The sequence below is a fragment of the Ascaphus truei genome, unplaced genomic scaffold, assembly GCF_040206685.1.
Source record: "Ascaphus truei isolate aAscTru1 unplaced genomic scaffold, aAscTru1.hap1 HAP1_SCAFFOLD_271, whole genome shotgun sequence".
NCBI classification, from domain to species: Eukaryota; Metazoa; Chordata; class Amphibia; order Anura; family Ascaphidae; genus Ascaphus; species Ascaphus truei.
The window spans coordinates 440760-463575 of record NW_027455653.1 but is presented as its reverse complement, the minus strand read 5'-3'; the positions used below and the strand labels follow the sequence as shown (position 1 = coordinate 463575).

Here is a 22816-nt window from a genome sequence, read left to right as displayed (position 1 = left end):
CACACGATAGAACTGGAACTGAATCGGAAATTCACGCTGGCGAAAAAACAGTGGGACAGCATCGTGTTAGAGAGAATCGGTGAGAGGAGGCGCGCCCCCGCCCTGCGCCCCCGCCCTGCGCGTCCCCACCCTGCGCACCCCCCGCCCTGCGCCCCCGCCCTGCGTGTCCCCACCCTGCGCCCCCGCCCTGCGTGTCCCACCCTGCGCCCCCGCCCTGCGTGTCCCCACCCTGCGCCCCCGCCCTGCGTGTCCCCACCCTGCGCACCCCCGCCCTGCGCCCCCGCCCTGCGTGTCCCCACCCTGCGCCCCCGCCCTGCGTGTCCCACCCTGCGCACCCCCGCCCTGCGCCCCAGCCCTGCGCACCCCTGCGCCTGCGCCCCCGCCCTGCGCACCCCCGCCCTGCGCCCCCGCCCTGCGCACCCCGCCCTGCGCCCCCGCCCTGCGCCCCCGCCCTGCGCACCCCGCCCTGCGCCCCCGCCCTGCGCCCCCGCCCTGCGTGTCCCCACCCTGCGCGCCGCTGCGTCCCCGCCCTGCGCGTCCCCACCCTGCGCGCCCCCGCCCTGCGCGTCCCCGCCCTGCGCGTCCCCACCCTGTGCGCCCCCGCCCTGCGCCTGCGCCCCGCCCTGCGCCCCTGCCCTGCGTGCCCCCGCCCTGCGCGCCCCCGCCCTGCGCCCCCGCCCTGCGCGTCCCCACCCTGCGCGCCCCGCCCTGCGCGTCCCCACCCTGCGCGCCTGCGCCTGCGCCCCGCCCTGCGCCTGCGCCCCCGCCCTGCGTGCCCCCGCCCTGCGCGCCCCCGCCCTGCGCCCCCGCCCTGTGCCCGCGCCCCTGCGCCTGCGCCCCCGCCCTGCTGCGTCCTCCTCCCTCGCGCGCGCGTACACGTGGGGATTGCGGAAGTAGTTGGGGGGTTTCACTTATCACTGTATATTGATCATTCACGGGATAGTATTTGTTTATTATCACTAATATTTTATCCGTGGCCTCCATTTAGCGTGGGTTGCACTTGATGGACGCCGTCTTTATTCAACCTCAGTGTCACCGTGTCCCTGTGTCCCCTCAGAGCAGGCGTGTGACCCCGCGTTCAGTGCAGACGTGGCTGCCGTGGTCATGCAGGAAGGACTTGCCCACATCTGCCTGGTGACCCCGAGTATGACTCTTCTCCGAGCCAAGATCGAGACTTGCATCCCACGCAAGAGGCGGGGCAGCTGCACGCAGCACGACAAGGTGTCCTGACTCCGCCCCCTGCGCATGACCCGCCCCCTGCGATTGGCCCTGGGGACCTGGCTCTGCAATTCCATTGCACCCTGTACCCCCCTCCCCCAAACTAGCCGCATGATGTGGGTGCTGTGTGCTGTGCTTCTTAGTGATCGCTTGTGCTGGAACTGTCTCTTACAGTCTCTCCCCCGTCCCTGTGTCTCTCTTCTCTCCCTCCCCCCTCCCTTTCTCCCCCCCCCCCTCCATCTCTCTCTCTCTCCCCCTCCCTCCTCTTTCTCTCTCTCCCTCCCCCCCGCTCCTCTCTCTTTCTCTCTCTCCCTCCCCCCCTCCTCTCTCTTTCTCTCTCTCCCTTCCCCCCCTCCTCTCTCTTTCTCTCTCTCCCTTCCCCCCCTCCTCTCTCTTTCTCTCTCTCCCTTCCCCCCTCCTCTCTCTTTCTCTCTCTCCCTTCCCCCCCATCTCTCTCTCTCCCTTCCCCCCCCCTCCTCTCTCTCTCCCTTCCCCCCCTCCTCTCTCTCTCTCCCTCCCCCTCCTCTCTCTCTCTTCCCCCACTCCTCTCTCTCTCCCTTCCCCCCCCTCTCTCTTTCTCTCTCTCCCTTCCCCCCCTCCTCTCTCTTTCTCTCTCTCCCTTCCCCCCCCCCCTCCTCTCTCTCTCTTCTCTCCCTTCCCCCCCCCCCTCCTCTCTCTTTCTCTCCCTTCCCCCCCTCCTCTCTCTCTCTCTCCCTTCCCCCCCTCCTCTCTCTCTCTCTCTCTCCCTTCCCCCCCATCTCTCTCTCTCTCTCTCTCTCTCCCTTCCCCCCCCCCCCTCCTCTCTCTCTCTCTCTCTCCCTTCCCCCCCCCTCCTCTCTCTTTCTCTCTCTCCCTTCCCCCCCCCTCCTCTCTCTTTCTCTCTCTCCCTTCCCCCCCCTCTCTTTCTCTCTCTTCTTCCCCCCCCCCTCCTCTCTCTTTCTCTCTCTCCCTTCCCCCCCCTCCTCTCTCTTTCTCTCTCTCCCTTCCCCCCCCCATCTCTCTCTCTCTCTCTCACTTCCCCCCCCCTCTCTCTCTCTCTCCCTTCCCCCCCTCCTCTCTCTCTCTCTCCCTTCCCCCCCCCCTCCTCTCTCTCTCTCTTTCTCTCTCTCCCCCCCCCCCCTCCTCTCTCTCTCCCCCTCCTCAGGCATTAGAGAGATTCTATGAGCAGGTTATGCAGGGAATACTACGACACATCAACTTTGATGGTGAGATCCATCATTTCATCCTGGCGCTCTCCTTCGCTCCCTGACGCTCTCCGACGCTCTCTGGCGCTCTCCTTCGCTCCCTGACGCTCTCCTTCGCTCCTGACGCTCTCTGGCACTCTCCTTCGCTCCCTGGCGCTCTCCTTCGCTCCCTGGCGCTCTCCTTCACTCCCTGGTGCTCTCCTTCGCTCCCTGGCGCTCTCCTTCGCTCCCTGACGCTCTCCGACGCTCTCTGGCGCTCTCCTTCGCTCCTGGCGCTCTCCTTCGCTCTCTGGCGCTCTCCTTCGCTCCCTGGCGCTCTCCTTCGCTCCCTGGCGCTCTCCTTCGCTCCCTGGCGATCTCCTTCGCTCCCTGGCGCTCTCCTTCGCTCCCTGGCGCTCTCCTTCGCTCTCTGGCGCTCTCCTTCGCTCTCTGGCGCTCTCCTTCGCTCCCTGGCGCTCTCCTTCGCTCTCTGGCGCTCTCCTTCGCTCTCTGGCGCTCTCCTTCGCTCCCTGGCGCTCTCCTTCGCTCCCTGGCGCTCTCCTTCGCTCCCTGGCGCTCTCCTTCGCTCCCTGGCGCTCTCCTTCGCTCCCTGGCGCTCTCCTTCGCTCCCTGGCGCTCTCCTTCGCTCCCTGGCGCTCTCCTTCGCTCCCTGGCGCTCTCCTTCGCTCCCTGGCGCTCTCCTTCGCTCCCTGGCGCTCTCCTTCGCTCCCTGGCGCTCTCCTTCGCTCTCTGGCGCTCTCCTTCGCTCCCTGGCGCTCTCCTTCGCTCCCTGGCGCTCTCCTTCGCTCCCTGGCGCTCTCCTTCGCTCTCTGGCGCTCTCCTTCGCTCCCTGGCGCTCTCCTTCGCTCCCTGGCGCTCTCCTTCGCTCCCTGGCGCTCTCCTTCGCTCCCTGGCGCTCTCCTTCGCTCCCTGGCGCTTTCCTTCGCTCTCTGGCGCTCTCCTTCGCTCTCTGGCGCTCTCCTTCGCTCCCTGGCGCTCTCCTTCGCTCCCTGGCGCTCTCCTTCGCTCCCTGGCGCTCTCCTTCGCTCCCTGGCGCTCTCCTTCGCTCCCTGGTGCTCTCCTTCGCTCCCTGACGCTCTCTGTAAGTTTCACGCTCCCCGTTTCTCTGTGGTTTCTCAGTGGTAAAGGTGGTACTCGTGGCTTCCCCGGGGTTTGTCCGGGAGCAGTTTTCCGAGTACCTTTTCCTCCGAGCGGTGAAACAGGATCTCAAAATCCTGCTGGAAAATCGCGGGAAATTCATGCAGGTGCACAGCTCGTCCGGACACAAGTACTCACTGACAGGTACTCACCGACAGGTACTCACCGACAGGTACTCACCGACAGGTACTCACTGACAGGTACTCACAGCTCGTCCGGACACAAGTACTCACTGACAGGTACTCACCGACAGGTACTCACTGACAGGTACTCACAGCCCGTCCGGACACAAGTACTCACTGACAGGTACTCACCGACAGGTACTCACTGACAGGTACTCACAGCTCGTCCGGACACAAGTACTCACTGACAGGTACTCACTGACAGGTACTCACTGACAGGTACTCACAGCCCGTCCGGACACAAGTACTCACTGACAGGTACTCACCGACAGGTACTCACTGACAGGTACTCACAGCTCGTCCGGACACAAGTACTCACTGACAGGTACTCACCGACAGGTACTCACTGACTGGTACTCACAGCTTATCCGGACACAAGTACTCACCGACAGGTACTCACTGACAGGTACTCACAGCTTGTCCGGACACAAGTACTCACTGACAAGTACTCACTGACAGGTACTCACTGACAGGTACTCACTGACAGGTACTCACTGACAGGTACTCACTGACAGGTACTCACTGACAGGTACTCACTGACAGGTACTCACTGACAGGTACTCACTGACAGGTACTCACAGCTTGTCCGGACACAAGTACTCACTGACAGGTACTCACTGACAGGTACTCACTGACAGGTACTCACTGACAGGTACTCACTGACAGGTACTCACTGACAGGTACTCACTGACAGGTACTCACTGACAGGTACTCACTGACAGGTACTCACTGACAGGTACTCACCGACAGGTACTCACTGACCGGTACTCACAGCTCGTCCGGACACAAGTACTCACTGACAGGTACTCACCGACAGGTACTCACTGACAGGTACTCACAGCTCGTCCGGACACAAGTACTCACTGACAGGTACTCACCGACAGGTACTCACTGACAGGTACTCACAGCTCGTCCGGACACAAGTACTCACTGACAGGTACTCACCGACAGGTACTCACTGACAGGTACTCACAGCTCGTCCGGACACAAGTACTCACTGACAGGTACTCACTGACAGGTACTCACCGACAGGTACTCACTGACAGGTACTCACAGCTCGTCCGGACACAGGTACTCACCGACAGGTACTCACCGACAGGTACTCACCGACAGGTACTCACCGACAGGTACTCACTGCTCGTCCGGACACAAGTACTCACTGACAGGTACTCACCGACAGGTACTCACTGACAGGTACTCACAGCTCGTCCGGACACAAGTACTCACTGACAGGTACTCACCGACAGGTACTCACTGACAGGTACTCACAGCTCGTCCGGACACAAGTACTCACCGACAGGTACTCACCGACAGGTACTCACCGACAGGTACTCACAGCTCGTCCGGACACAAGTACTCACTGACAGGTACTCACTGACAGGTACTCACAGCTCGTCCGGAAACAAGTACTCACTGACAGGTACTCACCGACAGGTACTCACTGACAGGTACTCACAGCTCGTCCAGACACAAGTACTCACTGACAGGTACTCACTGACAGGTACTCACAGCTCGTCCGGACACAAGTACTCACTGACAGGTACTCACAGCTCGTCCGGACACAAGTACTCACTGACAGGTACTCACAGCTCGTACGGACACAAGTACTCACTGACAGGTACTCACAGCTCGTCCGGACACAAGTACTCACTGACAGGTACTCACCGACAGGTACTCACTGACAGGTACTCACAGCTCGTCCGGACACAAGTACTCACTGACAGGTACTCACTGACAGGTACTCACTGACAGGTACTCACTGACAGGTACTCACTGACAGGTACTCACTGACAGGTACTCACAGCTCGTCCGGACATAGGTACTCGCTGACAGGTACTCACCGACAGGCACTCACTGACAGGTACTCACAGCTCGTCCGGACACAAGTACAGGTACTCACAGCTCGTCCGGACACAAGTACTCACTGACAGGTACTCACTGACAGGTACTCACAGGTCGTCCGGACACAAGTACTCACTTACAGGTACTCACTGACAGGTACTCACAGCTCGTCCGGACACAAGTACTCACTGACAGGTACTCACTGACAGGTACTCACTGACAGGTACTCACTGCTCGTCCGGACACAAGTACTCACCGACAGGTACTCACCGACAGGTACTCACCGACAGGTACTCACCGACAGGTACTCACAGCTCGTCCGGACACAAGTACTCACTGACAGGTACTCACTGACAGGTACTCACAGCTCGTCCAGACACAAGTACTCACTGACAGGTACTCACAGCTCGTCCGGACACAAGTACTCACTGACAGGTACTCACAGCTCGTCCGGACACAAGTACTCACTGACAGGTACTGACCGACAGGTACTCACCGACAGGTACTCACAGCTCGTCCGGTCACAAGTACTCACTGACAGGTACTCACTGACAAGTACTCACTGACAGGTACTCACTGACAGGTACTCACAGCTCGTCCGGACACAAGTACTCACTGACAGGTACTCACTGACAGGTACTCACAGCTCGTCCGGACACAAGTACTCATCGACAGGTACTCACCGACAGGTACTCACTGACAGGTACTCACAGCTCGTCCGGACACAAGTACTCACTGACAGGTACTCACAGCTCGTCCGGACACAAGTACTCACTGACAGGTACTCACTGACAGGTACTCACAGCTCGTCCGGACACAAGTACTCACTGACAGGTACTCACTGACAGATACTCTTTGACAGGTACTCACAGCTCGTCCGGACACAGGTACTCACTGACAGGTACTCACTGACAGGTACTCACAGCTCGTCCGGACACAAGTACTCACTGACAGGTACTCACTGACAGGTACTCACAGCTCGTCCGGACACAGGTACTCACTGACAGGTACTCACTGACAGGTACTCACTGACAGGTACTCACTGACAAGTACTCACTGACAAGTACTCACTGACAAGTACTCACTGACAAGTACTCACTGACAGGTACTCACTGACAGGTACTCATAGCTCGTCCGGACACAAGTACTCACTGACGGGTACTCACTGACAGGTAGTCACTGACAGGTACTCACAGCTCGTCCGGACACAAGTACTCACTGACAGGTACTCACTGACAGGTACTCACTGACAGGTACTCACCGACAGGTACTCACTGACAGGTACTCACCGACAGGTACTCACTGACAGGTACTCACTGCTCGTCCGGACACAAGTACTCACCGACAGGTACTCACCGACAGGTACTCACCGACAGGTACTCACTGACAGGTACTCACCGACAGGTACTCACCGACAGGTACTCACAGCTCGTCCGGACACAAGTACTCACTGACAGGTACTCACTGACAGGTACTCACTGACAGGTACTCACAGCTCGTCCGGAAACAAGTACTCACTGACAGGTACTCACCGACAGGTACTCACTGACAGGTACTCACAGCTCGTCCAGACACAAGTACTCACTGACAGGTACTCACCGACAGGTACTCACTGACAGGTACTCACAGCTCGTCCGGACACAAGTACTCACTGACAGGTACTCACAGCTCGTCCGGACACAAGTACTCACTGACAGGTACTCACAGCTCGTACGGACACAAGTACTCACTGACAGGTACTCACAGCTCGTCCGGACACAAGTACTCACTGACAGGTACTCACCGACAGGTACTCACTGACAGGTACTCACAGCTCGTCCGGACACAAGTACTCACTGACAGGTACTCACTGACAGGTACTCACTGACAGTTACTCACTGACAGGTACTCACTGACAGGTACTCACTGACAGGTACTCACTGACAGGTACTCACTGACAGGTACTCACTGACAGGTACTCACAGCTCGTCCGGACATAGGTACTCGCTGACAGGTACTCACCGACAGGCACTCACTGACAGGTACTCACAGCTCGTCCGGACACAAGTACAGGTACTCACAGGTCGTCCGGACACAAGTACTCACTGACAGGTACTCACTGACAGGTACTCACAGGTCGTCCGGACACAAGTACTCACTTACAGGTACTCACTGACAGGTACTCACAGCTCGTCCGGACACAAGTACTCACTGACAGGTACTCACTGACAGGTACTCACTGACAGGTACTCACTGCTCGTCCGGACACAAGTACTCACCGACAGGTACTCACCGACAGGTACTCACCGACAGGTACTCACCGACAGGTACTCACTGACAGGTACTCACAGCTCGTCCGGACACAAGTACTCACTGACAGGTACTCACTGACAGGTACTCACAGCTCGTCCAGACACAAGTACTCACTGACAGGTACTCACAGCTCGCCCGGACACAAGTACTCACTGACAGGTACTCACAGCTCGTCCGGACACAAGTACTCACTGACAGGTACTGACCGACAGGTACTCACAGCTCGTCCGGTCACAAGTACTCACTGACAGGTACTCACTGACAAGTACTCACTGACAGGTACTCACTGACAGGTACTCACAGCTCGTCCGGACACAAGTACTCACTGACAGGTACTCACTGACAGGTACTCACTGACAGGTACTCACAGCTCGTCCGGACACAAGTACTCACCGACAGGTACTCACCGACAGGTACTCACTGACAGGTACTCACAGCTCGTCCGGACACAAGTACTCACTGACAGGTACTCACAGCTCGTCCGGACACAAGTACTCACTGACAGGTACTCACTGACAGGTACTCACAGCTCGTCCGGACACAAGTACTCACTGACAGGTACTCACTGACAGATACTCTTTGACAGGTACTCACTGACAGGTACTCACAGCTCGTCCGGACACAGGTACTCACTGACAGGTACTCACTGACAGGTACTCACAGCTCGTCCGGACACAAGTACTCACTGACAGGTACTCACTGACAGGTACTCACAGCTCGTCCGGACACAGGTACTCACTGACAGGTACTCACTGACAGGTACTCACTGACAGGTACTCACTGACAAGTACTCACTGACAAGTACTCACTGACAAGTACTCACTGACAGGTACTCACTGACAGGTACTCATAGCTCGTCCGGACACAAGTACTCACTGACGGGTACTCACTGACAGGTAGTCACTGACAGGTACTCACAGCTCGTCCGGACACAAGTACTCACTGACAGGTACTCACTGACAGGTACTCACTGACAGGTACTCACTGACAGGTACTCACTGACAGGTACTCACTGACAGGTACTCACCGACAGGTACTCACTGACAGGTACTCACCGACAGGTACTCACTGACAGGTACTCACTGCTCGTCCGGACACAAGTACTCACCGACAGGTACTCACCGACAGGTACTCACCGACAGGTACTCACCGACAGGTACTCACTGACAGGTACTCACAGCTCGTCCGGACACAAGTACTCACTGACAGGTACTCACAGTGAGTACCTGTCGGTGAGTACCTGTCAGTGAGTACTTGTGTCCGGACGAGCTGTGAGTACCTGTCAGTGAGTACCTGTCAGTGAGTACTTGTGTCCGGACGAGCTGTGAGTACCTGTCAGTGAGTACCTGTCGGTGAGTACCTGTCAGTGAGTACTTGTGTCCGGACGAGCAGTGAGTACCTGTCGGTGAGTACCTGTCGGTGAGTACCTGTCGGTGAGTACTTGTGTCCGGACGAGCTGTGAGTACCTGTCAGTGAGTACCTGTCGGACAGGTACTCACAGCTCGTCCGGACACAAGTACTCACCGACAGGTACTCACCGACAGGTACTCACCGACAGGTACTCACAGCTCGTCCGGACACAAGTACAGGTACTCACAGCTCGTCCGGACACAAGTACTCACTGACAGGTACTCACAGCTCGTCCAGACACAAGTACTCACTTACAGGTACTCACTGACAGGTACTCACAGCTCGTCCGGACACAAGTACTCACTGACAGGTACTCACTGACAGGTACTCACTGACAGGTACTCACTGACAGGTACTCACTGACAGGTACTCACTGACAGGTACTCACTGACAGGTACTCACAGCTCGTCCGGACACAAGTACTCACTGACAGGTACTCACTGACAGGTACTCACAGCTCGTCCAGACACAAGTACTCACTGACAGGTACTCACAGCTCGTCCGGACACAAGTACTCACTGACAGGTACTCACAGCTCGTCCGGACACAAGTACTCACTGACAGGTACTCACAGCTCGTCCGGACACAAGTACTCACTGACAGGTACTGACCGACAGGTACTCACCGACAGGTACTCACAGCTCGTCCGGACACAAGTACTCACTGACAGGTACTCACTGACAGGTACTCACTGACAGGTACTCACTGACAGGTACTCACAGCTCGTCCGGACACAAGTACTCACTGACAGGTACTCACTGACAGGTACTCACAGCTCGTCCGGACACAAGTACTCACCGACAGGTACTCACCGACAGGTACTCACTGACAGGTACTCACAGCTCGTCCGGACACAAGTACTCACTGACAGGTACTCACAGCTCGTCCGGACACAAGTACTCACTGACAGGTAATCACTGACAGGTACTCACAGCTCGTACGGACACATGTACTCACTGACAGGTACTCACAGCTCGTCCGGACACAAGTACTCACTGACAGGTACTCACCGACAGGTACTCACTGACAGGTACTCACAGCTCGTCCGGACACAAGTACTCACTGACAGGTACTCACTGACAGGTACTCACTGACAGGTACTCACTGACAGGTACTCACTGACAGGTACTCACCGACAGGTACTCACCGACAGTTACTCACCGACAGTTACTCACCGACAGTTACTCACCGACAGTTACTCACCGACAGTTACTCACCGACAGGTACTCACCGACAGGTACTCACCGACAGGTACTCACTGACAGGTACTCATAGCTCGTCCGGACACAAGTACTCACTGACGGGTACTCACTGACAGGTACTCACCGACAGGTACTCACCGACAGGTACTCACCGACAGGTACTCACTGACAGGTACTCACTGACAGGTACTCACAGCTCGTCCGGACACAAGTACTCACCGACAGGTACTCACCGACAGGTACTCACCGACAGGTACTCACTGCTCGTCCGGACACAAGTACTCACTGACAGGTACTCACTGACAGGTACTCACTGACAGGTACTCACTGACAGGTACTCACTGACAGGTACTCACAGCTCGTCCGGACACAAGTACTCACTGACAGGTACTCACCGACAGGTACTCACTGACAGGTACTCACAGCTCGTCCGGATACAAGTACTCACCGACAGGTACTCACCGACAGGTACTCACCGACAGGTACTCACCGACAGGTACTCACAGCTCGTCCGGACACAAGTACTCACTGACAGGTACTCACTGACAGGTACTCACAGCTCGTCCGGACACAAGTACTCATTGACAGGTACTCACCGACAGGTACTCACTGACAGGTACTCACAGCTCGTCCAGACACAAGTACTCACTGACAGGTACTCACAGCTCGTCCGGACACAAGTACTCACTGACAGGTACTCACAGCTCGTCCGGACACAAGTACTCACTGACAGGTAATCACTGACAGGTACTCACAGCTCGTACGGACACATGTACTCACTGACAGGTACTCACAGCTCGTCCGGACACAAGTACTCACTGACAGGTACTCACCGACAGGTACTCACTGACAGGTACTCACAGCTCGTCCGGACACAAGTACTCACTGACAGGTACTCACTGACAGGTACTCACTGACAGGTACTCACTGACAGGTACTCACTGACAGGTACTCACTGACAGGTACTCACTGACAGGTACTCACAGCTCGTCCGGACACAAGTACTCACTGACAGGTACTCACAGCTCGTCCGGACACAAGTACTCACTGACAGGTACTCACTGACAGGTACTCACAGCTCGTCCGGACACAAGTACTCACTGACAGATACTCTTTGACAGGTACTCACTGACAGGTACTCACAGCTCGTCCGGACACAGGTACTCACTGACAGGTACTCACTGACAGGTACTCACAGCTCGTCCGGACACAAGTACTCACTGACAGGTACTCACTGACAGGTACTCACAGCTCGTCCGGACACAAGTACTCACTGACAGATACTCTTTGACAGGTACTCACTGACAGGTACTCACAGCTCGTCCGGACACAGGTACTCACTGACAGGTACTCACTGACAGGTACTCACTGACAGGTACTCACTGACAGGTACTCACTGACAGGTACTCACTGACAAGTACTCACTGACAGGTACTCACTGACAGGTACTCATAGCTCGTCCGGACACAAGTACTCACTGACGGGTACTCACTGACAGGTACTCACAGCTCGTCTGGACACAAGTACTCACTGACAGGTACTCACTGACAGGTACTCACCGACAGGTACTCACTGACAGGTTCTCACAGCTCGTCCGGTCACAAGTACTCACTGACCGGTACTCACAGCTTGTCCGGACACAAGTACTCACTGACATCTACTCACAGCTCATCCGGATGCAAGTACTCACTGACAGGTACTCACAGCTCACCTGGACACAAGTACTCACTGAGAGGTACTCACAGCTCATCCTGACACAAGTACTCACTGACAGGTACTCACAGCTCACCCGGACACAAGTACTCACTGACAGGTACTCACAGCTCACCCGGACACAAGTACTCACTGACAGGTACTCGCTTCTCGCCCGGATACAAGTACTTACAAGTAAACAGTGCTGTATTACTCTAACTAGTACTCCCTGACTGGTAACTCGGTGAGTGGCTGCTAGTTAATGCTGTCTCTATTACAGAGGTTCTGTGTGACCCGGCAGTTACTGTGCGTCTCGCAGACACCAAGGTTAGCGCGTGCGCGTGCGTGTTTGTGTAAGGCGTGCGTGTAGGAGCGTGTGTGTGTGTAGGGCGTGCATGTGTGTAGGGATGTGTGTGTGTAGGTGCGTGCGTGTGTAGGAGCGGGTGTGTGTGTAGGAGCGTGTGTGTAGGGCGTGCATGTGTGTAGGAGCGGGTGCGTGTGTGTAGGGATGTGTGCGCGCGTGTGTGGAGGTGCGCACGTGTGTGTAGGAGTGCGTGCGTGTGTAGGTGTGTGTGTAGGAGCGGGTGTGCGTGTGTGTAGGAGTGCGTGCTTGTGTGTAGGAGTGTGTGCGTGTGTGTAGGTGTGTACGTGTAGGTGTGTGTGTGTAGGAGTGTGTGTGTAGGTGTGTGCGCGTGCGTGTGTGTAGGAGTGTGTGTGTGTGTGCGCGCGCGTGTGTGTGTGTGTAGGAGTGTGTGTGCGCGCGTGTGTGTGTGTGTGTGTGTGTGTGTGTGTGTGTGTGTGTGTAGGAGTGTGTGTAGGAGTGTGTGTGTGCGCGTGTGAGTGTGTGCGTTTAGGTGTGTGCGCGTGTGTGTGTGTGTAGGAGTGTGTGCGTGTAGGTGTGTGCGCGTGTGTGTGTGTAGGAGTCTGTGTGTAGGTGTAGGTGTGTGTAGGAGCGGGTGCGTGTGTGTGTGTGTGTGTAGGTGTGTGTAGGAGCGGGTGCGTGTGTGTGTGTGTGTGTAGGTGTAGGTGTAGGTGTAGGTGTGTGTAGGAGCGGGTGCGTGTGTGTGTGTGTGTAGGAGCGGGTGCGTGTGTGTGTGTGTGTGTGTGTAGGTGTGTGTAGGAGCGGGTGTGTGTGTAGGTGTAGGAGCGGGTGCGTGTGTGTGTGTAGGTGTGTGCGCGCGCGCAGGCCGCTGAGCTCTCTCTCTGTCTCAGGCCGCTGAGCTCTCTCTCTGTCTCAGGCCGCTGAGCTCTCTCTCTCTGTCTCAGGCCGCTGAGCTCTCTCTCTCTGTCTCAGGCCGCTGAGCTCTCTCTCTGTCTCAGGCCGCTGAGCTCTCTCTCTCTGTCTCAGGCCGCTGAGCTCTCTCTCTGTCTCAGGCCGCTGAGCTCTCTCTCTGTCTCAGGCCGCTGAGCTCTCTCTCTGTCTCAGGCCGCTGAGCTCTCTCTCTGTCTCAGGCTGCTGAGCTCTCTCTCTGTCTCAGGCCGCTGAGCTCTCTCTCTCTGTCTCAGGCCGCTGAGCTCTGTCTCAGGCCGCTGAGCTCTCTCTCTGTCTCAGGCCGCTGAGCTCTCTCTCTGTCTCAGGCCGCTGAGCTCTCTCTCTGTCTCAGGCCGCTGAGCTCTCTCTCTGTCTCAGGCCGCTGAGCCCTCTCTCTGTCTCAGGCCGCTGAGCTCTCTCTCTGTCTCAGGCCGCTGAGCTCTCTCTCTGTCTCAGGCCGCTGAGCCCTCTCTCTGTCTCAGGCCGCTGAGCTCTCTCTCTGTCTCAGGCCGCTGAGCTCTGTCTCTGTCTCAGGCCGCTGAGCTCTCTCTCTGTCTCAGGCCGCTGAGCTCTCTCTCTGTCTAAGGCCGCTGAGCTCTCTCTCTGTCTCAGGCCGCTGAGCTCTCTCTCTGTCTCAGGCCGCTGAGCTCTCTCTCTGTCTCAGGCCGCTGAGCTCTCTCTCTGTCTCAGGCCGCTGAGCTCTCTCTCTGTCTCAGGCCGCTGAGCTCTCTCTCTGTCTCAGGCCGCTGAGCTCTCTCTCTGTCTCAGGCCGCTGAGCTCTCTCTCTGTCTCAGGCCGCTGAGCTCTCTCTCTGTCTCAGGCCGCTGAGCTCTGTCTCAGGCCGCTGAGCTCTCTCTCTGTCTCAGGCCGCTGAGCTCTCTCTCTGTCTCAGGCCGCTGAGCTCTCTCTCTGTCTCAGGCCGCTGAGCCCTCTCTCTGTCTCAGGCCGCTGAGCTCTCTCTCTGTCTCAGGCCGCTGAGCCCTCTCTGTCTCAGGCCGCTGAGCTCTCTCTCTGTCTCAGGCCGCTGAGCTCTCTCTCTGTCTCAGGCCGCTGAGCTCTCTCTCTGTCTCAGGCCGCTGAGCTCTCTCTCTGTCTCAGGCCGCTGAGCTCTCTCTCTGTCTCAGGCCGCTGAGCTCTCTCTCTGTCTCAGGCCGCTGAGCTCTCTCTGTCTCAGGCCGCTGAGCTCTGTCTCTGTCTCAGGCCGCTGAGCTCTCTCTCTGTCTCAGGCCGCTGAGCTCTCTCTCTGTCTCAGGCCGCTGAGCTCTCTCTCTGTCTCAGGCCGCTGAGCTCTCTCTCTGTCTCAGGCCGCTGAGCTCTCTCTCTGTCTCAGGCCGCTGAGCCCTCTCTCTGTCTCAGGCCGCTGAGCTCTCTCTCTGTCTCAGGCCGCTGAGCTCTCTCTCTGTCTCAGGCCGCTGAGCTCTCTCTCTGTCTCAGGCCGCTGAGCTCTCTCTCTGTCTCAGGCCGCTGAGCTCTCTCTCTGTCTAAGGCCGCTGAGCTCTCTCTCTGTCTCAGGCCGCTGAGCTCTCTCTCTGTCTCAGGCCGCTGAGCTCTCTCTCTGTCTCAGGCCGCTGAGCTCTCTCTCTGTCTCAGGCCGCTGAGCTCTCTCTCTGTCTCAGGCCGCTGAGCTCTCTCTCTGTCTCAGGCCGCTGAGCTCTCTCTCTGTCTCAGGCCGCTGAGCTCTGTCTCAGGCCGCTGAGCTCTCTCTCTGTCTCAGGCCGCTGAGCTCTCTCTCTGTCTCAGGCCGCTGAGCTCTCTCTCTGTCTCAGGCCGCTGAGCTCTCTCTCTGTCTCAGGCCGCTGAGCCCTCTCTCTGTCTCAGGCCGCTGAGCCCTCTCTCTGTCTCAGGCCGCTGAGCCCTCTCTCTGTCTCAGGCCGCTGAGCTCTCTCTCTGTCTCAGGCCGCTGAGCTCTCTCTCTGTCTCAGGCCGCTGAGCTCTCTCTCTGTCTCAGGCCGCTGAGCTCTCTCTCTGTCTCAGGCCGCTGAGCTCTCTCTCTGTCTCAGGCCGCTGAGCTCTCTCTCTGTCTCAGGCCGCTGAGCTCTCTCTCTGTCTCAGGCCGCTGAGCTCTCTCTCTGTCTCAGGCCGCTGAGCTCTCTCTCTGTCTCAGGCCGCTGAGCTCTCTCTCTGTCTCAGGCCGCTGAGCTCTCTCTCTGTCTCAGGCCGCTGAGCTCTCTCTCTGTCTCAGGCCGCTGAGCTCTCTCTCTGTCTCAGGCCGCTGAGCTCTCTCTCTGTCTCAGGCCGCTGAGCTCTCTCTCTGTCTCAGGCCGCTGAGCTCTCTCTCTGTCTCAGGCCGCTGAGCTCTCTCTCTGTCTCAGGCCGCTGAGCTCTCTCTCTGTCTCAGGCCGCTGAGCTCTCTCTCAGGCCGCTGAGCTCTCTCTCTGTCTCAGGCCGCTGAGCTCTCTCTCTGTCTCAGGCCGCTGAGCGCTCTCTCTGTCTCAGGCCGCTGAGCTCTCTCTCTGTCTCAGGCCGCTGAGCTCTGTCTCAGGCCGCTGAGCTCTCTCTCTGTCTCAGGCCGCTGAGCTCTCTCTCTGTCTCAGGCCGCTGAGCTCTCTCTCTGTCTCAGGCCGCTGAGCTCTCTCTCTGTCTCAGGCCGCTGAGCTCTCTCTCTGTCTCAGGCCGCTGAGCCCTCTCTCTGTCTCAGGCCGCTGAGCTCTCTCTCTGTCTCAGGCCGCTGAGCCCTCTCTCTGTCTCAGGCCGCTGAGCCCTCTCTCTGTCTCAGGCCGCTGAGCTCTCTCTCTGTCTCAGGCCGCTGAGCTCTCTCTCTGTCTCAGGCCGCTGAGCTCTCTCTCTGTCTCAGGCCGCTGAGCTCTGTCTCAGGCCGCTGAGCTCTCTCTCTGTCTCAGGCCGCTGAGCTCTCTCTCTGTCTCAGGCCGCTGAGCTCTCTCTCTGTCTCAGGCCGCTGAGCTCTGTCTCAGGCCGCTGAGCTCTCTCTCTGTCTCAGGCCGCTGAGCTCTCTCTCTGTCTCAGGCCGCTGAGCTCTCTCTCTGTCTCAGGCCGCTGAGCTCTCTCTCTGTCTCAGGCCGCTGAGCTCTCTCTCTGTCTCAGGCCGCTGAGCTCTCTCTCTGTCTCAGGCCGCTGAGCTCTCTCTCTGTCTCAGGCCGCTGAGCTCTCTCTCTGTCTCAGGCCGCTGAGCTCTCTCTCTGTCTCAGGCCGCTGAGCTCTCTCTCTGTCTCAGGCCGCTGAGCTCTCTCTCTGTCTCAGGCCGCTGAGCTCTCTCTCTGTCTCAGGCCGCTGAGCCCTCTCTCTGTCTCAGGCCGTTGAGCTCTCTCTCTGTCTCAGGCCGCTGAGCCCTCTCTCTGTCTCAGGCCGCTGAGCTCTCTCTCTGTCTCAGGCCGCTGAGCTCTCTCTCTGTCTCAGGCCGCTGAGCTCTCTCTCTGTCTCAGGCCGCTGAGCTCTCTCTCTGTCTCAGGCCGCTGAGCCCTCTCTCTGTCTCAGGCCGCTGAGCTCTCTCTCTGTCTCAGGCCGCTGAGCTCTCTCTCTGTCTCAGGCCGCTGAGCTCTCTCTCTGTCTCAGGCCGCTGAGCTCTCTCTCTGTCTCAGGCCGCTGAGCTCTCTCTCTGTCTCAGGCCGCTGAGCCCTCTCTCTGTCTCAGGCCGCTGAGCTCTGTCTCAGGCCGCTGAGCTCTCTCTCTGTCTCAGGCCGCTGAGCTCTCTCTCTGTCTCAGGCCGCTGAGCTCTCTCTCTGTCTCAGGCCGCTGAGCTCTCTCTCTGTCTCAGGCCGCTGAGCTCTCTCTCTGTCTCAGGCCGCTGAGCTCTCTCTCTGTCTCAGGCCGCTGAGCCCTCTCTCTGTCTCAGGCCGCTGAGCTCTGTCTCAGGCCGCTGAGCTCTCTCTCTGTCTCAGGCCGCTGAGCTCTCTCTCTGTCTCAGGCCGCTGAGCTCTCTCTCTGTCTCAGGCCGCTGAGCTCTCTCTCTGTCTCAGGCCGCTGAGCTCTCTCTCTGTCTCAGGCCGCTGAGCTCTCTCTCTGTCTCAGGCCGCTGAGCTCTCTCTCTGTCTCAGGCCGCTGAGCTCTCTCTCTGTCTCAGGCCGCTGAGCTCTGTCTCAGGCCGCTGAGCTCTCTCTCTGTCTCAGGCCGCTGAGCTCTCTCTCTGTCTCAGGCCGCTGAGCTCTCTCTCTGTCTCAGGCCGCTGAGCTCTCTCTCTGTCTCAGGCCGCTGAGCTCTCTCTCTGTCTCAGGCCGCTGAGCCCTCTCTCTGTCTCAGGCCGCTGAGCTCTCTCTCTGTCTCAGGCCGCTGAGCTCTCTCTCTGTCTCAGGCCGCTGAGCTCTCTCTCTGTCTCAGGCCGTTGAGCTTTCTCTGTGTCTCAGGCCGTTGAGCTCTCTCTCTGTCTCAGGCCGCTGAGCCCTCTCTCTGTCTCAGGCCGCTGAGCCCTCTCTCTGTCTCAGGCCGCTGAGCCCTCTCTCTGTCTCAGGCCGCTGAGCCCTCTCTCTGTCTCAGGCCGCTGAGCTCTCTCTCTGTCTCAGGCCGCTGAGCTCTCTCTCTGTCTCAGGCCGTTGAGCTCTCTCTCTGTCTCAGGCCGCTGAGCCCTCTCTCTGTCTCAGGCCGCTGAGCTCTCTCTCTGTCTCAGGCCGCTGAGCCCTCTCTCTGTCTCAGGCCGCTGAGCCCTCTCTCTGTCTCAGGCCGCTGAGCTCTCTCTCTGTCTCAGGCCGCTGAGCTCTGTCTCAGGCCGCTGAGCTCTCTCTCTGTCTCAGGCCGCTGAGCTCTCTCTCTGGCCGCTGAGCTCTCTCTCTGTCTCAGGCCGCTGAGCTCTCTCTCTGTCTCAGGCCGCCACAGAGATCAAAGCGCTCGGAGATTTCTACAAAATGTTACAGCACGAACCAGACCGGGCTTTCTACGGGTGAGACGCTGCACCTCCTGCGCGCTCGCCCGCTGCACCTCCTGCGCGCTCGCCCGCTGCACCTCCTGCGCGCTCGCCCGCTGCACCTCCTGCGCGCTCGCCCGCTGCACCTCCTGCGCGCTCGCCCGCTGCACCTCCTGCGCGCTCGCCCGCTGCACCTCCTGCGCGCTCGCCCGCTGCACCTCCTGCGCGCTCGCCCGCTGCACCTCCTGCGCGCTCGCCCGCTGCACCTCCTGCGCGCTCGCCCGCTGCACCTCCTGCGCGCTCGCCCGCTGCACCTCCTGCGCGCTCGCCCGCTGCACCTCCTGCGCGCTCGCCCGCTGCACCTCCTGCGCGCTCGCCCGCTGCACCTCCTGCGCGCTCGCCCGCTGCACCTCCTGCGCGCTCGCCCGCTGCACCCTCCTGCGCGCTCGCCCGCTGACCCCTCCTGCGCTGGCCCGCTGACCCCTCCTGCGCTGGCCCGCTGACCCCTCCTGCGCTGGCCCGCTGACCCCTCCTGCGCTGGCCCGCTGCCCCCTCCTGCTCTCGCCCGCTGCCCCCTCCTGCTCTCGCCCGCTGCCCCCTCCTGCTCTCGCCCGCTGCCCCCTCCTGCTCTCGCCCGCTGCCCCCTCCTGCTCTCGCCCGCTGCTCCTCCTGCTCTCGCCCGCTGCCCCCTCATGCGCTCGCCCGCTAGCCCCTACTGCGCTCGCCCGCTGGCCCCTCCTCCGCTCGCCCGCTCATGTTGGGACATGATGGGTGTTATCCCCCCGGGGTCATCAGCTGCGGCCGCGCCCCGAAATCAGCTTCTAAATCACACTGCGCCCAAAGCGCTGGCACTGCGCCCTGCACGTGCTCCAGATCGGTGAGCTAAGGACACGCGCGCTCTGCTATTCCTGTGCTGATACCCCGCTCACATAGCGCTGTCCCTGCCGCGCGCTCTGCTATTCCTGTGCTGATACCCCCCCTCACACAGCTCTGTCCCTGCCGCACGCTCTGCTATTCCTGTGCTGATACCCCCCCTCACACAGCTCTGTCCCTGCCGCACGCTCTGCTATTCCTGTGCTGATACCCTCCTCACACAGCTCTGTCCCTGCCGCACGCTCTGCTATTCCTGTGCTGATACCCCCCTCACACAGCTCTGTCCCTGCCGCGCGCTCTGCTATTCCTGTGCTGATACCCCCCTCACACAGCTCTGTCCCTGCCGCGCGCTCTGCTATTCCTGTGCTGATACCCCCCTCACACAGCTCTGTCCCTGCCGCGCGCTCTGCTATTCCTGTGCTGATACCCCCTCACACAGCTCTGTCCCTGCCGCACGCTCTGCTATTCCTGTGCTGATACCCCCCCTCACACAGCTCTGTCCCTGCCGCACGCTCTGCTATTCCTGTGCTGATACCCCCCTCACACAGCTCTGTCCCTGCCGCGCGCTCTGCTATTCCTGTGCTGATACCCCCCTCACACAGCTCTGTCCCTGCCGCGCGCTCTGCTATTCCTGTGCTGATACCCCCCTCACACAGCTCTGTCCCTGCCGCGCGCTCTGCTATTCCTGTGCTGATACCCCCTCACACAGCTCTGTCCCTGCTGCGCGCTCTGCTATTCCTGTGCTGATACCCCCCTCACACAGCTCTGTCCCTGCCGCGCGCTCTGCTATTCCTGTGCTGATACCCCCCTCACACAGCTCTGTCCCTGCCGCGCGCTCTGCTATTCCTGTGCTGATACCCCCCCTCACACAGCTCTGTCCCTGCCGCGCGCTCTGCTATTCCTGTGCTGATACCCCCCTCACACAGCTCTGTCCCTGCCGCGCGCTCTGCTATTCCTGTGCTGATACCCCCCTCACACAGCTCTGTCCCTGCCGCACGCTCTGCTATTCCTGTGCTGATACCCCCTCACACAGCTCTGTCCCTGCCGCACGCTCTGCTATTCCTGTGCTGATACCCCCTCACACAGCTCTGTCCCTGCCGCGCGCTCTGCTATTCCTGTGCTGATACCCCTCTCACACAGCTCTGTCCCTGCCGCACGCTCTGCTATTCCTGTGCTGATACCCCTCACACAGCTCTGTCCCTGCCGCACGCTCTGCTATTCCTGTGCTGATACCCCCCTCACACAGCTCTGTCCCTGCCGCGCGCTCTGCTATTCCTGTGCTGATACCCCCCTCACACAGCTCTGTCCCTGCCGCGCGCTCTGCTATTCCTGTGCTGATACCCCCCTCACACAGCTCTGTCCCTGCCGCGCGCTCTGCTATTCCTGTGCTGATACCCCCCTCACACAGCTCTGTCCCTGCCGCACGCTCTGCTATTCCTGTGCTGATACCCCCCTCACACAGCTCTGTCCCTGACGCGCGCTCTGCTATTCCTGTGCTGATACCCCCTCACACAGCTCTGTCCCTGCCGCACGCTCTGCTATTCCTGTGCTGATACCCCCCTCACACAGCTCTGTCCCTGCCGCGCGCTTTGCTATTCCTGTGCTGATACCCCCCTCACACAGCTCTGTCCCTGCCGCACGCTCTGCTATTCCTGTGCTGATACCCCCCTCACACAGCTCTGTCCCTGACGCGCGCTCTGCTATTCCTGTGCTGATACCCCCTCACACAGCTCTGTCCCTGCCGCACGCTCTGCTATTCCTGTGCTGATACCCCCCTCACACAGCTCTGTCCCTGCCGCGCGCTTTGCTATTCCTGTGCTGATACCCCCCTCACACAGCTCTGTCCCTGCCGCGCGCCCTGCTATTCCTGTGCTGATACCCCTCACACAGCTCTGTCCCTAATGCGCGCTCTGCTATTCCTGTGCTGATACCCCCCTCACACAGCTCTGTCCCTGCCGCGCGCTCTGCTATTCCTGTGCTGATACCCCCTCACACAGCTCTGTCCCTGCCGCGCGCTCTGCTATTCCTGTGCTGATACCCCCTCACACAGCTCTGTCCCTGCCGCGCGCTCTGCTATTCCTGTGCTGATACCCCCCTCACACAGCTCTGTCCCTGCCGCACGCTCTGCTATTCCTGTGCTGATACCCCCCTCACACAGCTCTGTCCCTGCCGCACGCTCTGCTATTCCTGTGCTGATACCCCCCCTCACACAGCTCTGTCCCTGCCGCGCGCTCTGCTATTCCTGTGCTGATACCTCCTCACACAGCTCTGTCCCTGCCGCGCGCTTTGCTATTCCTGTGCTGATACCCCCTCACACAGCTCTGTCCCTGCCGCACGCTCTGCTATTCCTGTGCTGATACCCCCCTCACACAGCTCTGTCCCTGCCGCGCGCTCTGCTATTCCTGTGCTGATACCCCCCTCACACAGCTCTGTCCCTGCCGCGCGCTCTACTATTCCTGTGCTGATACCCCCCTCACACAGCTCTGTCCCTGCCGCGCGCTCTGCTATTCCTGTGCTGATACCCCCCTCACACAGCTCTGTCCCTGCCGCGCGCTCTGCTATTCCTGTGCTGATACCCCCCTCACACAGCTCTGTCCCTGCCGCGCGCTCTGCTATTCCTGTGCTGATACCCCCCTCACACAGCTCTGTCCCTGCCGCGCGCTCTGCTATTCCTGTGCTGATACCCCCCTCACACAGCTCTGTCCGTGCCGCACGCTCTGCTATTCCTGTGCTGATACCCCCCTCACACAGCTCTGTCCCTGCCGCGCGCTCTGCTATTCCTGTGCTGATACCCCCCTCACACAGCTCTGTCCCTGCCGCGCGCTCTGCTATTCCTGTGCTGATACCCCCCTCACACAGCTCTGTCCCTGCCGCGCGCTCTGCTATTCCTGTGCTGATACCCCCCTCACACAGCTCTGTCCCTGCCGCGCGCTTTGCTATTCCTGTGCTGATACCCCCTCACACAGCTCTGTCCCTGCCGCGCGCTCTGCTATTCCTGTGCTGATACCCCCCTCACACAGCTCTGTCCCTGCCGCACGCTCTGCTATTCCTGCGCTGATACCCCCCTCACACAGCTCTGTCCCTGCCGCACGCTCTGCTATTCCTGTGCTGATACCCCCCTCACACAGCTCTGTCCCTGCCGCGCGCTCTGCTATTCCTGTGCTGATACCCCCCTCACACAGCTCTGTCCCTGCCGCGCGCTCTGCTATTCCTGTGCTGATACCCCCCCCTCACACAGCTCTGTCCCTGCCGCACGCTCTGCTATTCCTGTGCTGATACCCCCCTCACACAGCTCTGTCCCTGCCGCACGCTCTGCTATTCCTGTGCTGATACCCCCCTCACACAGCTCTGTCCCTGCCGCACGCTCTGCTATTCCTGTGCTGATACCCCCCTCACACAGCTCTGTCCCTGCCGCACGCTCTGCTATTCCTGTGCTGATACCCCCCCTCACACACCTCTGTCCCTGCCGCGCGCACTGCTATTCCTGTGCTGATACCCCCTCACACAGCTCTGTCCCTGCCGCACGCTCTGCTATTCCTGTGCTGATACCCCCCTCACACAGCTCTGTCCCTGCCGCGCGCTCTGCTATTCCTGTGCTGATACCCCCCTCACACAGCTCTGTCCCTGCCGCACGCTCTGCTATTCCTGTGCTGATACCCCCCTCACACAGCTCTGTCCCTGCCGCGCGCTCTGCTATTCCTGTGCTGATACCCCCTCACACAGCTCTGTCCCTGCCGCAC

General features: G+C 59.5%; 1 protein-coding gene across 2 annotated transcripts in view; it reads left to right on the top strand.

The window, feature by feature from the left end:
- The window catches only part of PELO (pelota mRNA surveillance and ribosome rescue factor), a 62122-nt gene that overhangs the window by 19409 nt on the left and 19897 nt on the right, over positions 1 to 22816 (top strand). For both annotated transcript variants that reach the window (XM_075582899.1, XM_075582898.1), the window contains exons 4-9: positions 1 to 79; positions 1058 to 1221; positions 2363 to 2423; positions 3522 to 3683; positions 12440 to 12486; positions 18166 to 18239. The exon at positions 1 to 79 is cut by the window's left edge and continues 12 nt beyond it. In XM_075582899.1, coding sequence (XP_075439014.1) covers positions 1 to 79; positions 1058 to 1221; positions 2363 to 2423; positions 3522 to 3683; positions 12440 to 12486; positions 18166 to 18239 — 587 coding nt within the window. The remainder of the gene's footprint in view (positions 80 to 1057; positions 1222 to 2362; positions 2424 to 3521; positions 3684 to 12439; positions 12487 to 18165; positions 18240 to 22816) is intronic.